The sequence below is a fragment of the Pelobates fuscus genome, chromosome 5 (genome assembly GCF_036172605.1).
Source record: "Pelobates fuscus isolate aPelFus1 chromosome 5, aPelFus1.pri, whole genome shotgun sequence".
Classification (NCBI taxonomy): Eukaryota; Metazoa; Chordata; class Amphibia; order Anura; family Pelobatidae; genus Pelobates; species Pelobates fuscus.
Genome location: NC_086321.1, coordinates 282,856,377 through 282,875,631, shown reverse-complemented (window position 1 = coordinate 282,875,631; position 19,255 = coordinate 282,856,377). Strand labels below are relative to the sequence as shown.

Below are 19,255 nucleotides of genomic sequence, written 5' to 3'. Positions count from 1 at the left end.
TTGTTTTTGCCCCCATTTTTCATGAGCTGGACTCATTTTTCTATGAACACAAAAGGCCTATTTCACTCAAATATTGTTCACAAATCTGTCTAAATCTGTGTTAGTTAGTACTTCTCCTTTGCCGAGATAATCCATCCACCTCACATGTGTGGCATATCAAGATGCTGATTAGACAGCATGATTATTGCAAAAGTGTGTCTTAGGCTAGCCCCAATAAAAGGCCACTATTTTGGGGGCAAAAACAAAAATGTGTTTATAATTTTATTCAGTGTTCTTAACAAAACATTTACAGGCATAATGTAGTCAAACTTTAAGAAGTATTGCTATTTAGATGTTCTTTTAGTTAGCCAATAAAATCTGGAAAAATAAACTCTTTAATAGACTTTAATAACATGTTATTTGAGAGGACTTGCTGTGCAAACATATACATAACAATTGGCTATTTTAAAAAATATGACTCTGTGCAGCATTTACATTTTTACTTAAACGGAAAAATGTGTGTTTTTCTCAATTTTAATTTGCATGCTTGTTTATTGGTTGTTAAAGGAACACTTGCGCATTAGCATTAAAAACATTTAATTTCATAAATAAAATTATAACACTGGAATGTCCTATTGTTTAATTAAATTTCAGGACTTCCACCATATCCCAAAAATAAAGTAGTTACCTCCAATCCCTCAATAGGATGGACCCTTCCACGCAGCTTTGCATCACTCCCAGGATATCCTTTCTAGGGACAATCTCGCAGGCCAATCCATTGCTTCTCAAAGAGAGGCACTCAGTGAAGAAATGAATTAATTAAATAAAAAGAAATTAAAAAAATTATTATACTAAAAAAGCAAATATTTAAAGTAATCGTTCTTCTGCTCCATCTGGGGGAACTGTCTGACAGCCCAGACAGTCCCCCCTCTGCAAATTAGGACCCCCCAGGGGCCATGTGACCGCCCTGCAAGAGCCGTCACATGGCCGCAATAGGTGTCCACAGTGCTGCCAGCAGGGGGACTGCCTGAACTGACAGGCACAAAAGAAGAAAAACACAGGCAGCACTCCAGGATATAGAAGGGGAATTTATTCATGGGTTCACCACCTCACCAAAATAAGTGCCACTTATTTTGGTTAGGCACTTATTTTAATGAGGTGGTGAACCCACGAATAAATTCCCCTTCTATATCCTGGAGTGCTGCCTGTGTTTTTCTTCTTTGGTACTACATTGGTGGATTCAGTGGTGTCCATCCTATACACAGAGAGCCCCCTTGGTGGAAGGCCGGAGCATATTTACAGGACCTGAGTGTAAGGTATTCTGTTCTTGTTGAACTGACAGGCAGTCCCCCATGCTGGTGAGTATAAAGTATAAAATAAAGATAATAAATCTAAACATTTGTTAAAATATATATATATATGTAACGGATCCACTGGCACCCCGACTGGGTACCTCCGTTGAAAGATGCTCCTAGCGCTTCCAGAGGATTCCAAGCACTCCACCAGACACCATAAGCACCGCAGGCTGCAGCTATCTCCCTTCAGAACGAAGCAGGAACAAGCTCTTACAAGAGCTCAGTGATTATAGCAAGGGAATATGCCTAGCATAGCAATCCCTTGTAGCAGATTCCCCCAATAAGAGACAGGACTCAAGTTGAGGGTAAAAATAGAACTCTCTGGCTGCTAGCTTGCAGCCCTTTTTATTAGGTGCTCCCATGAAGGGGAGGGACACACACAGTAACGTACATTAACCAATCACACAATAGTTACATCCCACACATAGCCCTCCCCTCTACCTGTAAACTAATTATCTGTACACACAGGAAAATACAATTATCCTAGGTAGGGAAAATACAGTTTTTACACAACATTCATAACTCCCAAAATATACATCACATTCGCATAAAAATACATATACACAATCAATCCATTCGGGGGAACAACATACTCAAAAATCATACGAATTGGACCAGGGGTTCAAAAGTTAGTACAAATGTGCATTTGACCTTCTGGAAGCATGGTTTTTAGAAGCTCAAACTAGTTCCCCAGAATCCTCTATCCTGGAGACAATGGAGAAGCTGATTTAATTATATCCAGGGACAAACACAGCCTCCATTAAGCACATGTTACCAGCAACCACCAAAAGACATAAAAATACATAACTCCTGTTATACTAAACAGAACCCCCACATTGGATCTGAGCGCTCAACATATCCAAACAGCGTTTAGATGCCACAAACACAGTTCAAACGCCATGGGGTTTAAGTTTCGTATGGGCTGATGAGAGGGCCCATAATCCTGGGGCAGCCCAATAACCCACAGTATGCCCAAATACCGTGCATAAAGGGCCAAATCGCCCAGGGACCGTAGTCACAGGGTAAGAGGCGGGCAAGCAGCCCCCTCCAAACCACAGTGGCGAAGTGGCTTTCGCTACAATATATATATATATATATATATATATATATATATATATATATATATATTATATATAACACCATACAAAGTGTATTTTTTTTGATTACTATATACGTATATTAATATAAAATACACTTAGAGTGAAATTACACACGTGTATATATATATTATAAAAAATACATAATAATGAATTAAAAATAAATAAAAAAATTTAAAAATAATCTACATTTTTAAAAACAATTATATATATATATGTAATTTTATTTTAACTGTATTTTGATATTAATATATATATATTTATATCAAAATACACTTAGAATGAAATTATATATATATATATATATGTATATATAAATAAATAAGAATAATACGAAATATACATATGTCCATGTACATAATTACATAAATAATTTCATAAATATACATGTAGACTTCAAATATATAAATATGTATATATATTTAAATTATACGTGCATATTTATGTAATATTTTTACATAATGAAGTAATTTTATTGATTGCAATTTGGGGGACCTCCCTGACAACCCAGGCCGAAATCCAGAGAATTTAATTTGCTAGCACTATATTTAACCCTGTAACTTTCCAAGACACCCTAAAACTTGAACATAGGGGGTACCGTTTCACTCGGTAGACTTTGCTGAATACGAACAATAGTGCTTCAATACAGTAAAACATATCACAGCGATGATATTGTCAGTGACAGTGATGTTTATTTGCATTTTTTTCACACACAAACAGCAGATTTACTGATGATATTGTTGTGATACGTTTTACTGTTTTGAAACACAAATATTTGTGTTCAGCGAAGTCTCCCGAGTATAACAGTATGCCCCACGTACAGGTTTTATAGTGTTTTTGAAAATTACAGGGTCAAATACAAGGCTGTTTTTTCACATTGAAATTTGCCAGGTTGGTTATGTTGCCTTTAAGAGCGTATGGTAGTCCAGGAATGAGAATTACCCCCATGATGGCATACCTTTTGCAAAAGTAGACAACCCAAGGTATTGCAAATGGGGTAGGTTCAATCCTTTTTAGTAGCCACTTAGTCACAAACACTGGTCAAAGTTAGCGTTCATAATAGTTTTTTGCATTTTAACACACAAATATAAATGCTAATTTTGGCCAGTGTTTGTGACTTTGTGGCTACTAAAAAAAAGACTGGACATACCCCATATTGAATACCCTGGGTTGTCTATTTTTTAAAAATATATGGTTTGATGGGGGTAAATTACATGGGCCAGTTTCAAAAAAGTCCCAAATAGGACATGGGTGCATTATGACCAGATGTGAAAATTACAAGTTGAAAAACTGGAATGCGCACCCTCCAAATGAGGTCTTTTAGCCCCCAGAGAACCTAACACACCTATACATGGGTGGTATCACTGTACTCAGGAGATGTTGCTGAAAACATATTGGGGTGTTCTTGGGCAGCAGCCCTTAAAGTTCTCAGTACATGTATTCTTAAATTGCTATGTGTGTCAAAAAAATAACCATTTTTTTTTTTAAATTTGGCATAGATTGGTGGTAAAATGGTTGCATGAAAAGAGTAAAAATACCCCAAGTATAATACCTTAGGTTGTCTTCTTTTAAAAAAATACATAGTTATTCAGGGATTCCTGACAGATATCAGTGTTACAATGTAACTTGCGTTAATTTTTAAAAAACATAAATGGTTTGGAAATAGCAAAGTGCTACTTGTACTTATAGCCCTATAACTTTAAAAAAAAAAAGCTAAGAACATGTTAACATTGGGTAATTCTAAACTCAGGACAAAATTTAAAAAATATTTAGCACGGGTGTTTTTTGGCGGTTTTAGATGCGTAACAGATTTTGGTGATCAAAGTTAGAAAAAGTGTGTTTTTTTAGATATTTTCATTATATTTTATAACTTTTTCTATAGTAAATTATATGATATGATGAAAATAATGGTATCTTTACAAAGTCCATTTAATGGCGAGAAAAACAGTATGTAATATGTGTGGGTACAGGAAATGAGTAAGAGGACAATTACAGCTAAACACAAACACCGCAGAAATGTAAAAAACAGCAGGGGTCCCAAATGGTAAGAAAATTGAAAAACGCTCTGGTCACTAAGGGGTTAAATCAGCCTCCAAAAACTTCTGTTTTGCTCTCTTCCAGTTATGTCTTACTTACATACTAACAGGGTTATTGAATTTCACATTTAAGGGCAACATTACTGTAATGGAAAAATTCTCTGTCAGCTTTCAGTTCCGCTACCTTGGCATTAAATTTGAAATGTACTTTGAATTTGTTGTGAATTCTCACTTTAGTGAATAACCCTGTTAATCTTGGGGTCTATAAACAAACCAAAACTCGCCAAAAACCCAAGATTATCTGATTATATTGGTGCCTAGTTGCATAAGCTTATTTGAGTAGGGTCACATATAGCAAAACAAGGATTTATAGGGTTGGGTTATATTGATTAATAGAAGGTGTTATAGGGTGGGGGGTTATATGGGGCAATAGTTTTTTGAATAATAGGAATAGTTTTGGAGGGCATATAAGGAGGAGTTACCGTATATGAATTAATAGTTATCTGGGCAATAGATACATCAATAGGAAATAGGAATTATTGGACAGGTTAAGGATCTATACGGTATTTTATTGATAATCAGTGATCTACATGGAGTAATGAATCATTAAATCTATTAAGGATAAAATTGTAATGTATCATAAAAATCAATGTATACTGCTATGTTCTACAGGTACCCAATCAAAACCCCCAGGCCTGGTTGCTATGGAGATAGAAATAACCTTCCTGGTGTAAGGACTTACGGAGAACGAGACCCACAGGAGAACTATGATGTATATTGTTATACTGAAGATTCCCAAGGTAGAATTTCAGAGTGATACAGTATTGAAGCAACAGATCATTGCAACTCAGGAGCAGCATGGCATCACATTGGCTGTATACAAATGTTTTATATGGACACCTGCATACCTTAGAATCTCATTATATAAAATCGTGTTGTTGCTTTTATATCACCCAGCTCCTTAGCCTACGCTTCTAAATGGTTTAATGGTTTAAGCCTTGAAATTGCAGAGTGCTTTTTAAACAGGAAATCATGTTGTTCTCATACTGCATACTTTTATCAGTTGGCATTGGATTTTGGTTTTAAATTAGCATGCTGTCAGCAATCTACTAGTCGCCTTTAACACAATACATTGCACCCAGTTGACAAGGACATTATGGGTGTGCAGATATTTGTGTGACAGCTTTGGATACTTGTATAATTTTTCACATGCATTAAGAGTGTTTTTTTTTTTTTAACTATAATGGAGAACTTGAAGGCAAGTGCCCTCTAACACTAAGCCCCATTTAATACCCTTAACACTAAAAACCTTCGGCTGTTCAAACCCTACAACCTCTTAATGCTCCCTGCATTTCACAACTCTCCACTCCTAAATAACCCTAGCACTAATCTCACCTTAGTGGCACTATTATGAAAGTGTCAGTTTTTAATGGAGATTAAAGGGTTACTCCAACCATAAAGCAGTGTTTTAATAAAACACTGGTTTTGGTTTGAGTAATCTTTTCTGTGGTGAAATACGCTTAAATTTGCATATTTTCCATGACCGAGGCCAAGTTCTCCCCTCAGCCTGATCCTTCTTGGCTATCACTCCCTCTACTTGGAGGGGAAGGCATGTCATGGAGGGCGGGCCGAGTAAAAAACAGGAGAGCATGCTGGCGTAAGACTCCAATTCTGTACAGAATAGATATTAGTTAGCCTGGAACTCTTGTTGATGGATAATTTCCCTTTGTGCAATGTATCTGCAAGAAATACTGCACATACAGGCACATACAGACTCCTGGCACCATAACCACTTAAAATCACTGAAGTCGCCATAATGCTTGAAGTAACCCTTTAAAGGGTTAAAGGCTATGTTTAGTGTATTGGGTGGCTTTTTGTTATAAATCATGTTTGCTTTTAAAGGCGAAAGAGTAGGTCAATTGTACTTGAATAAATATAAAACAAAAATATGCATTTATTGTTCAATTATTTTCCCAGTTCTCTAATTCCTTGCTTTTTCTGCAAGTAATGCAGAACCAATCAAACCAATACAAACCAGGTTTAAAAATACCTGATGACACATCATGGTAAGTGCTAAACCTTTCATAAAAGGACTCCTGGCACCATAACTACTACAGCAGAGACTATAGTTCCTAGAGTCTCGTTTATCATGCTAGTACCACAGCCAGCTGCGTCCTTTTTGAGATTAGATAAACTTTCAAAGGAGGAAACAAGATTCATAAGAGCACCTCCCAGCACGAGTAAGGATGACAGTCAGCATAGATGCATTACTTGCAGAAAAAAATAAGGATTTAGAAAAAAGTACTTCTAAACTGTCGAAAATTGAGCATTGCGACTGCAGAGCATGATCTATGTACCAAAACAACTTTATTAAGCTTAGGTGGTTTAGACTGATCCTTTGACTCGCAATGCAAATATTGGCCTGTAGTAATGAACAATGCTCTGTTGTAGCTTTTGTTCCCTTTGTAATCTTGCTTTATTACAATTTTGTGTAAAAAAAAACAAAAAAGAGTAATGTGTACAAACACTGTAATCAAAACAGTAATGTACCATTTCATAGGCATCAATTACCAAATTCAACTAGACAAAAAGCAGAAACATGCATAAATATAGTTTATTTTATACCGATATATTAAATCAGTATTACACACAAGTATAGAATTTGCTGACAGTTAATTTGTTCTATGTAGTCACCTGCCTTCTTATTAACTGTAAAATCTATATACACTTCAGCTTTTGTATTCTTCTGTCTCAAATATTTATATCCTTTGTTGACAGTGTCATAAATAGAGTTACATTGCAGGATCTCCAGGGCATCCTTAACCTTAGCTGAAGTAATGAGGAATTGCATTTTTATGTTGTGTCTTCTGGCACTTTATAATGTAGGAGATGTGTATTATATTCCGGAGAGGAGCTCCCTAGAAGGCGCAAGAATCAACTGCATGAAGGATGGAGGCTTACTAGCAACTGTGGGACATCTGTACTCTGCTTGGAGGAATGGTTTGGACCAATGTGACCCAGGGTGGCTAGCAGACAACAGTGTGCGTTACCCAATTAGGAACCCAAGAAGAAATTGTGGTGGCCAGGAACCAGGCGTAAGGACTCTGTATCAATACCCAAACCGGACAGGATTCCCAAATCCCACAAGAAAGTTTGGAGCTTATTGTTACAAAGGTATTGACAAAGGTACTGACACAGGAAATATGGCTAGAAATCTTGTTTTGGTAAAAGTGGAATATTATTTTTATTATTATTATGTTATTATTTATATAGCGCCCACAAATTCCGCAGCGCTTTACAGTGGGTGGACGAACAGACATGTAATTGTAACCAGACAAGTTGAACACACAGGAACAGAGAGGTTGAGGGCCCTGCTCAATGAGCTTACATGCTAGAGGGAATGGGGTAAAGTGACACAAAAGGTAAGGATAGTATTAGACTAATGACAGTTTCAAGAGAGGAATCAGTCAGGAGCTATTAACAGTTTAATTAATGCGCCTTTATGAAGAAGTGAATATAGTATTACCTGCTGCCAATTTGGTTCCATAATTGCACGATTTATGGGAAGTAAAATGTGCATTCTACCACCCCCGGCTATTGGCTAACTAACAATCAGGGCCGCCACCAGAAATTGTGGGGCCCCTAACTGAGCTCAGGGTCTTGGCCCCTGGGGGCCTGCCTCCAAAACCGCCCACAGAGACCGCCTCCAAATCCCACCCACAGGAATACACACAGACACAAACACATTCACTGATACAAAAGGACACAGATACACACACACACACACACATACACACTGATACATACTAACAGACACACATAGAGGCATACATACTGACACACACATACTGAGACATACACACATATACAGACACACAGGCGTACATAGTGACAGACACATACTAACATAGATACAGACACACATTCATAAGGACATACAGACACAGACACATTCATAATGACATACAGACAGACATTCATACTGACATACACACATTCATACTGACATGCAGACATGCATACACTGACATTCATACACACATAATGACATGCATACAGATAGACATACATGCATACAGACATGCATACAGACATACATTCATACTGGCATACATTCATACTGGCATACATACATTCATACAGACAGATAGACTGACATACATACACACATTCATAATGACATGCAGACATACATACACTGACATTCATACACACATAATGACATGTATACAGATAGAAATACATGCATACAGACATACAGACATACATACAGATATACATACAGACATACATAGTTACATACATACATTCATACTGGCATGCATACATCCATACAGACACTGACATCCATACATACACACATTCATAATTACATACAGACATACATACACTGACATTCATACATACACACATTCATAATGACATACAGACATACATACACTGACTTTCATTCATACACACATTCATAATGACATACAGACATACATACACTGACCTTCATACACACATAATGACATGCATACAGATAGACATACATGCATACAGACATACATTCATACAGACAGACACACAGACAGACATACAGACAGACAGACACACAGACAGACATACATACACACAGACAGACATACACACAGACAGACATACAGACATACATATACACAAACAGACATACAGACAGACATACAGACATACATAGACACAAACAGACAGACAGACATACATACACACAAACAGACAGACATACACATAAACAGACATACAGACATACATATACACATACACACAGACAGACATACATACACACAGACATACATACATACATACACACAGACAGACATACATACACAAACAGACATACATACACACAGACAGACATACATACACACATACACGCATACATACACACAAACAGACATGCAGACAGACATACACACATACAGACAGACAGACATACATACACACATACAGACAGACATACACACAGACAGACATACATACACACAGGCAGACATACACACAGACAGACATACATACACACAAACAGACAGACAGACATACACACAGACAGACATACATACACACACACAGACAGACATACACACAGACAGACAAACACACAGAGACACACACAGAGCGCATTTTCCAGCCACCCTCCTGTTTCTTACCTTGTCTTTGCAGGAGGGTGGCTGGGGATGACTGGCAGTCGGCTGGCTCTTCCTCTTCATTCTCGGACGGGCGCTCCTCGCGCGTGGAGTGAGCTGGGAGGAAGTGACCACTTCCTCCCAGCAGCACTTGCGCTGCGGCGGCATTTTTTTTTTTAAAGGGACCCGGACGCGCTATACCATGGCCGCAGTGCTGACCGGGCCCCTGAAGATATGGGGCCCATCGGGTGGCCCTAAGTGCATGGGCCACCCGATGGGCCCCATCAGCGTGCGGACGCCGGTGCAACTGCACCGGCGGCAGTTCTGCCGCTACACGTGGGGCCCGGGCGGCCGGGCCCTGCAGGGCCGCCGGGCCAGTGACAACCGTTATGGTTGTCACCCCCTGATGGCGGCCCTGCTAACAATCACCAGTGATATTGTGTTGTACCCATTATTTTAACAGTAGAATGTTCAGCAAATATTAAATGTATTATTAGAGACTGATATCAAACAGTTCTAAGAGAAAGATCTTGTTATGATTTTATTTCAACATGTTAAAGAAGACACCATAAATCTAGAGCAAGTGGGCTGGTTTGTAGCCGTGAGTTACATGAATTGAAATAGGACAACTTCAGTTATACAACAGTCATATATTGCAGAGAACAATTATTCTATAGATCAGTGGTTCCCAACTTTTTAGGTACAAGGCACCCTTAATATTTCAATATTTTTCCAAGGCACGCCAATTCAAAAAATGTCTAGGTTGTATACATGTACATCATAGAGAATAGACAAAAAAAGAAAAAAATGCCATTCTACCTGTGTATGATTTACTGAGAAAATTATAGGCTTAAAAAGTGACTTTTAATAAATAAATCTAAAATAAAAATATATTAAAGAAAAATCATATGAACAACAGGAGTGGGTGGAGACTATACAGTGAGTACAACTCTGACTACTTATACAAGCTGTAAAAGTGTATACATAACACTAATGCTGAAGCAATACTGTTTTGCTACAATATAACATCAGTGTATTCCCAAGTAATAGAAGTGATACTATATTATATATCACTAATAGCTGTAACAAGATCTAGGCTATGATCTAGGCAGCTTTTGTGATATTTAACTGGCTAATCGCCGTCTGTCAGAAATCTGTCTTAGCTGAACCATTATCTTGGATCTTTCTGAGGTTAAGCACCATAGAACATTATCAATTATTGTATGTGGAGCTAACCCATGTCGTTAGTTGTACTATCATGTAGGGATTTACTTATCCATAAATCTTTTAACTATTGACAGCACTGGTTTAGCACTGGTTTAGTGTGTGTTAGGGGTGCAATGTATGTGTGTGTGTGTGTTAGAGGGATGGAATGTGTGTGGGGTTAAGTGTGTGTGTGAGGGATGCAGTGTGTGTGTGTGTGTGTGTTTGTGTGAGGGGTGCAGTGAGTGTACGGGGGTGCATTGTGTTTGTGACAGATGTAGTGTGTGTGTGTATAAGGGGTGCATTCTGTCTGTGTGTTTGAAGGGTGCAGTGTGTGTGTGAGGGATACAGTGTGTGTGAGGGATACAGTGTGTGCGTGAGGGGTAGAGTGTGTGCGTAAGAGGTACAGTGCGTGTGTATTGAGGGGTACAGTTTGTGCGTATTGAGGAGGGCAGTGTGTGTGTATGGGGGCATTGTGTGTGTGTATGGGGGCACTGTGTGTGCATGGGGGTCAGTTGTGTGTGTATGGGGAGAATTATTGTAGGTCTGTAGGGTTGGAGGGTAGATTCATAAATATTAAAAAAAATGTAATTAAAAAAGTCATAATAATTTTGATATCCCCCCTCCCTGCTTACCTTTGCCTGGGAGGGGGGACAGTACAAATCCCTGGTGATCCGTGGGGAAGCCCTGGTGGTGAGAGTGAACTCTAGCAGCCTCAGGAGCTGCTAGAGTTCCCTCTTGCGAGATTCGAAGCGTTGCCGTGGTAACGGTAGCAACACTCTGAGCTCGTGAGAGGAGAACCTGGTGGAGCTGCAAGTTAGAGCTCCCCCGGGTCTTCTCTCCCTCCCCTGCTGGCTGCAGCATTACAGTTTGGGAACCGCTGCTATAGAGTGACACTCCCTCACCCTTACTCCCTCCGCTAAAACCTCTGGTCTTAGCTGATATCTCTCTGTTACATTCATTACATATTTTTAGCACTACAAGTGAAATAATGTTAATTTAAAAGTAGTCAAATGACAAGCAATACATAAGATAAATATGATAAATGCATTTATATATGCCATGAATGCACCATACTTGAGTATATAATATTAGCAAAACACGTTTCCAGTTAAAGCATCAAAGCTATTGTAGGAACAAGCCCTACCACAGCAACATTTTTATGCCATGCATTTTTTTTCGATTGACCTAGGCCAATTATAGCTAAATGTGAGCACTCAACTAAAGCTGTTGTTGACTATATGCCATTTGATTATTATCCAGTATGTTGACATAGCAACAACAGACTGGGTGCCATAATTTTTTCTATTCCAGCTTTAGGTTATTTCTGTTTTGCAACTTTATTCTTCGCAAGAAACCAAATATTGTGCTCATTTACTTCCTTCAAATGTGGTACAACCTACACTAATTCCTCAGAAAACATATTATCATACAGTCCTGCGACTTTCTCCATGACCCTGTATTTATTGACTGATGATACATCAATGTACCTGTTTCTTATACATTGGCTATCAGTGAGTATCAGTAATTTAACTTAAAAACCTGCTGTGCCTACAATGCCAGCGAGTGAATCTGGATATCTTTGTGCTTGAATCTACTAGTTTTCAATCTAATCCATCCAAAATTGAGTTTGTGGAATTACATTGTGTGCAGGTAGGAAAGCCATTGTAGGGCTTGAGTTAGAGACCAGTTTAGGAAGCAAAGGGCTCAGTAATGTCTGGTATAATCAATATTGGTCATAATATTATCACTGGTTTATGGGTTATTCCATTTGTAGACGTTCTCATTAATGACACATTTTATTAATAACTGCTTGAAAAAGGGCAAGAGATTTGTTTAAGTCAATCATTCATCCATAATGGCCAAGTGGCATATATTCCAGAATTACATTGCATAAAACTGATTCCGGAGCTTCAGAAGGTTGCATAAAGAAGAAAAAGTTAAAATTAATGAAGAAAGGTTAGCTATATTGATTCAGTTAGATCAATACGTTTGTCTTGACTAATCCTTTTCAATGAATATTTAATGGAGGTCTTAATCAGATAGCAGCACTAGGAAAAAAAGTGACGAGTACATTGGGGTATAACCACACCAACCATGCACAGCCTCTGATGTGAACATTCCTGACAAGGATTTGGGGAGCAAACAGCTAATGTAAAGCCTGCAGGGTAAAAACCCACAAGAAATAAATGGCATTTCAATATGCGTCTCTCTTTATACTTCACAGTTGATGATAATTATTTATCAATAAATAGTTTTTCTTGTTAAAGAATCAATAGAGACAGTGGGAAGAGCAGGGAGATACATTTCCATGTAGGTGGTACATCTTTAATGATTCAGAAAATTACCAATGCAACTCATTGCAGAGACAGGAATACATAGTTACAGAGCAGAAAAGAGACAACATGCGTCCATTAATTTCAGCCTTTCTCATATCTGTTTTTGCTGTTCATCCAAAAGAAGGCATAAAAAAAAAAAACAGTTTGAAACGCTCCCAATTTTGCAACAAACTATGAGAAAAATCCTTAATGACCCCAGAATAGCAGTCAGACCTCTCCTTGGATCACGAACGTTCTTATTCTTCAATAAAAAAATGATATCCCTGAATACTGTATTTTGGCAAGTATTCATACAATTCAACCTAAACATATATACAGACTCTGATAAAATCACCTCTACAGGCAGAGAATTCTATATCCTTATTGTTCTCACAGTAAAAAAAAAACCTTTATTTTACCATAGCCTAAATCTCCTTTCTTCCAGTTTAAAATTGACCTTGTGCCCTATTCACAGTCCTGTTTATGAATAGATTTCCAGACAATGGTTTATTAGTGTGTCTTAGAGTGTCTCTCTTAACTTGCTCATATTGTCTACTTGACCATGAGTTTTAAGAGGTGAGTTTTTTTTTGATGACAGTAGAGAAACAGTTTGCCTTTAAATTTCTTATGCAATGACTTTATATTAGCAAGTAAAGCCATTGCAAGTACACATTCACCTCTGTCATGGACCATCTAGGCTTGCAATGACAAGAAACTTTTAAGTACTGGCTAGTAATATAGGACTTGAAATGTGAAGTTGTGACCTACGGTAACATCTTCTCATCCTTTTCTTTGAGGAGAGAGTACCACACATCATGCCAAACAGCTGTCAATCTGATTTTATTGTAAACAAAGGCTAGTTTAGACCATGTGTTATTCTGTCGTTCCTGCATAGGCTTTCCTTTGAGCATGGACTGCAATACAATTAAATAACCTACCTTGTTTAGATTAAAAATATGATGATGTGGTTTACATTCTAAGTGACAGCATTAGACTGTTCACGAAACTGCAATTATCTACTACACAATGTTACAAGACTTTAAAATTGAAAAATGTTCAGTAAATACAGTCCATCATCATTTAGTAATTTAAATGTATTTGTAATGTTAAATGATGACAGGCTGTACTAATGGAAGAGATGCTAATCATATGATTACAAACAGAAACCCAGCACGGAACAACTTATATCATTGCTTTTCCATGAATCTACTGTTGAATAAAGCACAGTTTCTTGCTCTATTTGGCATCTTCTCTCCCCGTTCAGCTTGATAGATTTCTAATTTATCTTTCTGACATGTTTCCTCTCAACAGTTCTTAAAGAAGCAACCCCCACCCCGATGTGGAATGAACAGCAACGACCAGACTTCATGCCACAGGAGGACCTTGGGCAGATAAAGCCAGAACTTCAAAGTCAAGAGACTGGACAGGAAATACAATTGGAATTTAATAATGCTTTGCCTGCCAATGACAGTCTAAAATCTGCTACAAGACATGGGTTATTTCAGATGGAGAGCGGTGATCCAGTAACACCCAGGGGCTCAGAGGTAATTGAAAAGGAGATCAGTGCCTTATCTTCAAAGCTGCTTCCGCCAGCTTCAGCTGATAAACAACAGACAGTGACCAGTGAACCACTTGGCGGGAGTTATCTCCATAATGTTCAACTGGAGACATCAGCCGTTACAGAAATGTATATGTTGAATGGAATAGTCACACATAAAATACATGAGACCGAGGCGACTACAGCCACAGACAAGGAAAAAGTTAGACAATCTGCAGTTCCCAAAGCAGAAGAAGATGATTGGGTATTAAATATGGTGGATAGGGAGTCCAAAGTAAGCCACAACACCTGGCAAGAATTTGCTGAACCATCAGTTCCAGATTCTTCAGAAGAATCTCCAAGTATCGAAAAATCATTAGAAGAACGTACACTGACCAAGCACACAAATGTTATCTCTGAGGAGACACAAAACTCATTGCAGTTTCCTTGGCTTTTCGGAGACAGGGAATTTCTGACATCATCAACAGTTCAACCTGAAACTTATGAACTTGCTTCTCATTCGTCTACTAAACTAATAGACAATGAAGAGCAAAGAATGGACATTAATTTTGCGTCAAACCAGACTAGTTCATCAGAGGTATCTAATGTGCATACAAATCTTGATCAGCAGAATTTTCACCAACATCTCAGCAAACTGAATTTGGAAACTGAGAGTGAGAAAGAGCTGTTGCCAAACCATCATGTGGTAAGCAACATGCTAGAATTTGGCATTGAACAAACCACTGAAGGTCATCACAGCAGAATCCATCTTCTTCAGGGTAGCTTGCCGTCTTTTTCTAATAAAGTCAAGGGCGATGAAAGAAGAAATCAAGGTAAGATTGTGTTTAGAAACTCATTATTCTAATTTTGTGGTTGATGTTAACTTATTAGAGGAGGACTTATTTTTTGTTGTGTAGTGCTTCAATGTCCCTGTGACATTTAATAAATCCAAAAACATAGTTCTAATTTCAGATGACTTGATGTGAAGATATAATAGCATATCATGGTTCTGGAGTATAGCAGTGTGGTATTAATTGCGCTCGGGTCTAAATGACAGAGGAATACCATATAGTGGAGGACTTTCTCGTGATAGTGAAGGGAATATAAAAAAATTGACTAGCTCCAAGTATTTGCGCTTGGGCGGTATGACCCCTAGCTGTGCTTATATTGGTCCTTTAAAGTGTTTTGTAGATGGTATGTTCAGATTTGAATGTATATAGAATATAGAATGCACACCATAACAATCTCAAAAAAAAATTTAAATTTTATTGTGTACAAAAAAGTACCAGAATGTAAACATATAAGAAAAAATGAATATGAACAAAGTAACAGAAGTAAAGGCAGATACAATAAAATAATAGTAATAAATTACCACAAAAATCCTTACAAGCCTCAGACAGAAACACGAGTCACCAAACCCCCCAACGTTTCGGCACCGACTGGCTACCTTTATCAAGGATACCCTTGATAAAGGCAGCCAGTTGGTGCCGAAACGTTGGGGGGTTTGGTGACTCGATAAAGGCAGCCAATTGGTGCCAAAACGTTGGGGGGTTTGGTGACTCGTGTTTCTGTCTGAGGCTTGTAAGGATTTTTGTGGTAATTTATTACTATAATTTTATTGTATCTGCCTTTACTTCTGTTACTTTGTTCATATTCATTTTTTCTTATATGTTTACATTCTGGTACTTTTTTGTACACAATAAAATTTAAATATTTTTTTGAGATTGTTATGGTGTGCATTCTATATTCTATATACATTTGAATATTTAAAGCACTTGAGGGAGTGCTTATATGGTTTGCACCTGGCTGTTCTTATATTGTTTTGTCTCTCCATGTGCTGTTGTTTTGAGAATGTTCAGATTTGATTGCCACTATTCGTTGCTGCGACCAGGCCCACTGGAGGGGGTATTGAGACATAGGGAATTGACTGTGGGGAAATTGACACATGGAAGGGGGAATAAGACACATGAGGGGGAGAATGAGACATGGGGAAAATGAGACATATGAAGGGGCCTCGGGGAATTGAGACACATGGAAGTGGTTGGGGTAATTGTGACACATAGAGGGACTTGGGAAGGATGAGACACATGGAGGAGCTGGGGAAGGGAGAATGAGACACATGGAGGAGCTGGAGGGGAAGAATCAGACACATGAAGGGGCTGGGCAGGATGAGCCAAACAGAGGGGATGGTGAGGTGAGACACATGGAGGAGCTGGGGGGAGAATGAGACTCTTGGAATGGATAGTGGGGTGAGACACATGGGAGTGAGACACATGGAGGGAATGATGGGGTGAGACACATGGGGGCATGAGACACATGGAAGGGATGGGGGTGAGAAATGTGGAATTGATGGGGGAGTGAGACACATGTAGAGGAAAGGGGGTGAGACACAAGGAGGGTCTGGGGGAGAGAGAATGAGACACATGATGGGGGGGGCCTTCTGGTGGTTTCTAGTTACCCCTCTGCTCCTTGCTATATAATTCCTCTGGCAGATTTCCTGGAAGAAGGAATGGCAGTATGAGTGCCAGCTGGGTGTCTAAACACTTCTTAAATTACACTACAATTAATGAGCAATTTAAAGTTCAATAAGTCATTTCATATTCCTTCATATATGAAGGACTTACTTTTGATTATATATAGAACATGGCTGCACACCTAGACAGCAATGATGTTTTGCTATTTTTAATATAATATCTTGACAGAATGAGATGGTGCACATTGACCATTAGAGTTCAAATCTCCATGGCTGTATTCTCTCATATTAAAGAGCACACAGAGCTGTGCAGTTCCTTGGGACCCTGCTGTGTGCAGATGAATTGCCTTTATCTGTTGTTACAAGCTTCATTTAGCAAGAAAATCACAACCTCTGTTAAAGAATGGACTCTGGATAATGAACTTCCCACAGCTGGATCTCTACCCAGTGGTGCCCATGAAACACTACCCATAGACACCCTCACTCTAATGGACTCAACCTGGCTGCTTTAGATGTCAACAAAGTAAGAAAACCAGCACCTGAACAGTCGTCTGCACTGTTGGAACAGGGAATTTCAGATTTTGTCATGGAGCTGTCAAACATTTTATTGCACCCACTGGTGTGTGTTAACTTGCTACGTTAGAAGCGCAGGAGGTTCAGCTTGGATTAACACTAGATTTAGGCATAAAAGGAAGCCACTAACACAATAATGTGAGCTCTTTAATGAGCCGGTGGTTGTGACACATGTGAGCCTATCTGGAACACAATTGCCCAGGAGATTTAAAATCAATGCTGGCCATTCAGACTGCTGCAACATCTCCCTAAGATGTAATTTGAATTTGTAATTAGTGGTATTTAATGAATGCGTTGTGCCTAGAAATAAATACAGACATTTAACTTGTATATTGGTATACAACTTGTATATATGTTAGTGTGTGCATGTGCATATGTGTGTGTGTGTGTATATATATATATATACACACACACACATATATATATATATATATTTATACAATGCACATCATCTACAGGATTCTACAGAATGATCTACTCTGCTCTATCCTTCATTAGTATATTAGCACCGGTCCTCAGTTTTTTAAGGGGCTGTAGCTCCGGATGTGTGCTTCTTTAGCCCGGAACCCTGGAAAAGCATTATTGTTCTGTACCCTTTAAATCCCTTCTCTTTACCACCTGCTTCTTCTCTACTGACTCTCTGAAGATCACATTGTGTGCTGGGACTGTATTACCACAGGGTTCATTTAGGAAGCCTGCATGGGCCTCTTCTGTCCTAACCTTGCCAGACACAATTATATTAAATGGATGGTGGTGGTGGAAGAAACTTCGGGAGCAGGTGTTTGCAACACTGGGGTTGGGAGATACTAGATGAGGGAGATGTTGTCACTGGGACAGTCCCAACAGTCCTACTGGCTACAGGCTGGACAGTCCCGATTCGGATTAGTTGCCTCGTGTCCCACATCTGGGAATTCCAGGCACCTTTGTTTGGGCAACACAGACAGAGCGCATTATTAGATGCTTCTGTCTGCTACTAGAAGGAAAGGAAAAGAGTGGACATGTGAGGGTTGAGAAGGGACTATTTTGCAGTGCAACAAGGGTTACTCTGACCAAAACCAGTGGTTGATGACAACACTGGTCTTTGGTTGGTGTAAGTCTTTAACCAGAAAGCACAGAATTGAGAGGCTAAGCTTTGCTCTGGGTACTTGAAATCACAATAAAAAGGACCAAGCCATGTTAGAAACGAAAGTGCCTTTTTGGAAATACCAGGAATCCACAACAAGGTAATCGCATAAGCAAATGGAGGCATTAGCATGTTACAGTAGGTTAATGTCTTTTTTGCATATCCACAACATGCATGAATTGTGGTGTACAGGTGACACATTCAAATGGCTACTGAAGTTAGTAGAAAATGACACAGTGGAGTACCCAACACATAAGATATGTTGCCAAAATGATGCACAGGAGGACCCAAAATGGTGGGCAGCACTTGCTGAAACCACAGGTAACATAACAGATGTGTAGGCAACTCTCAAAGATGAATTTGGTGTATAAAGGGAATATGAAGAAGGGGAACTTAGAACTTGTGTAGTTGCTCTGC

The 19,255-nt window shown here is 38.7% G+C and overlaps 1 protein-coding gene across 1 annotated transcript in view; it reads left to right on the top strand.

Moving 5' to 3' along the window:
• NCAN (neurocan) overlaps positions 1–19,255 on the top strand; it is a 140,910-nt gene that overhangs the window by 85,816 nt on the left and 35,839 nt on the right. The window contains exons 5-7 of the mRNA XM_063455369.1: positions 5,140–5,267; positions 7,354–7,641; positions 14,444–15,502. Of these exons, the coding sequence (XP_063311439.1) occupies positions 5,140–5,267; positions 7,354–7,641; positions 14,444–15,502 (1,475 nt within the window). The remainder of the gene's footprint in view (positions 1–5,139; positions 5,268–7,353; positions 7,642–14,443; positions 15,503–19,255) is intronic.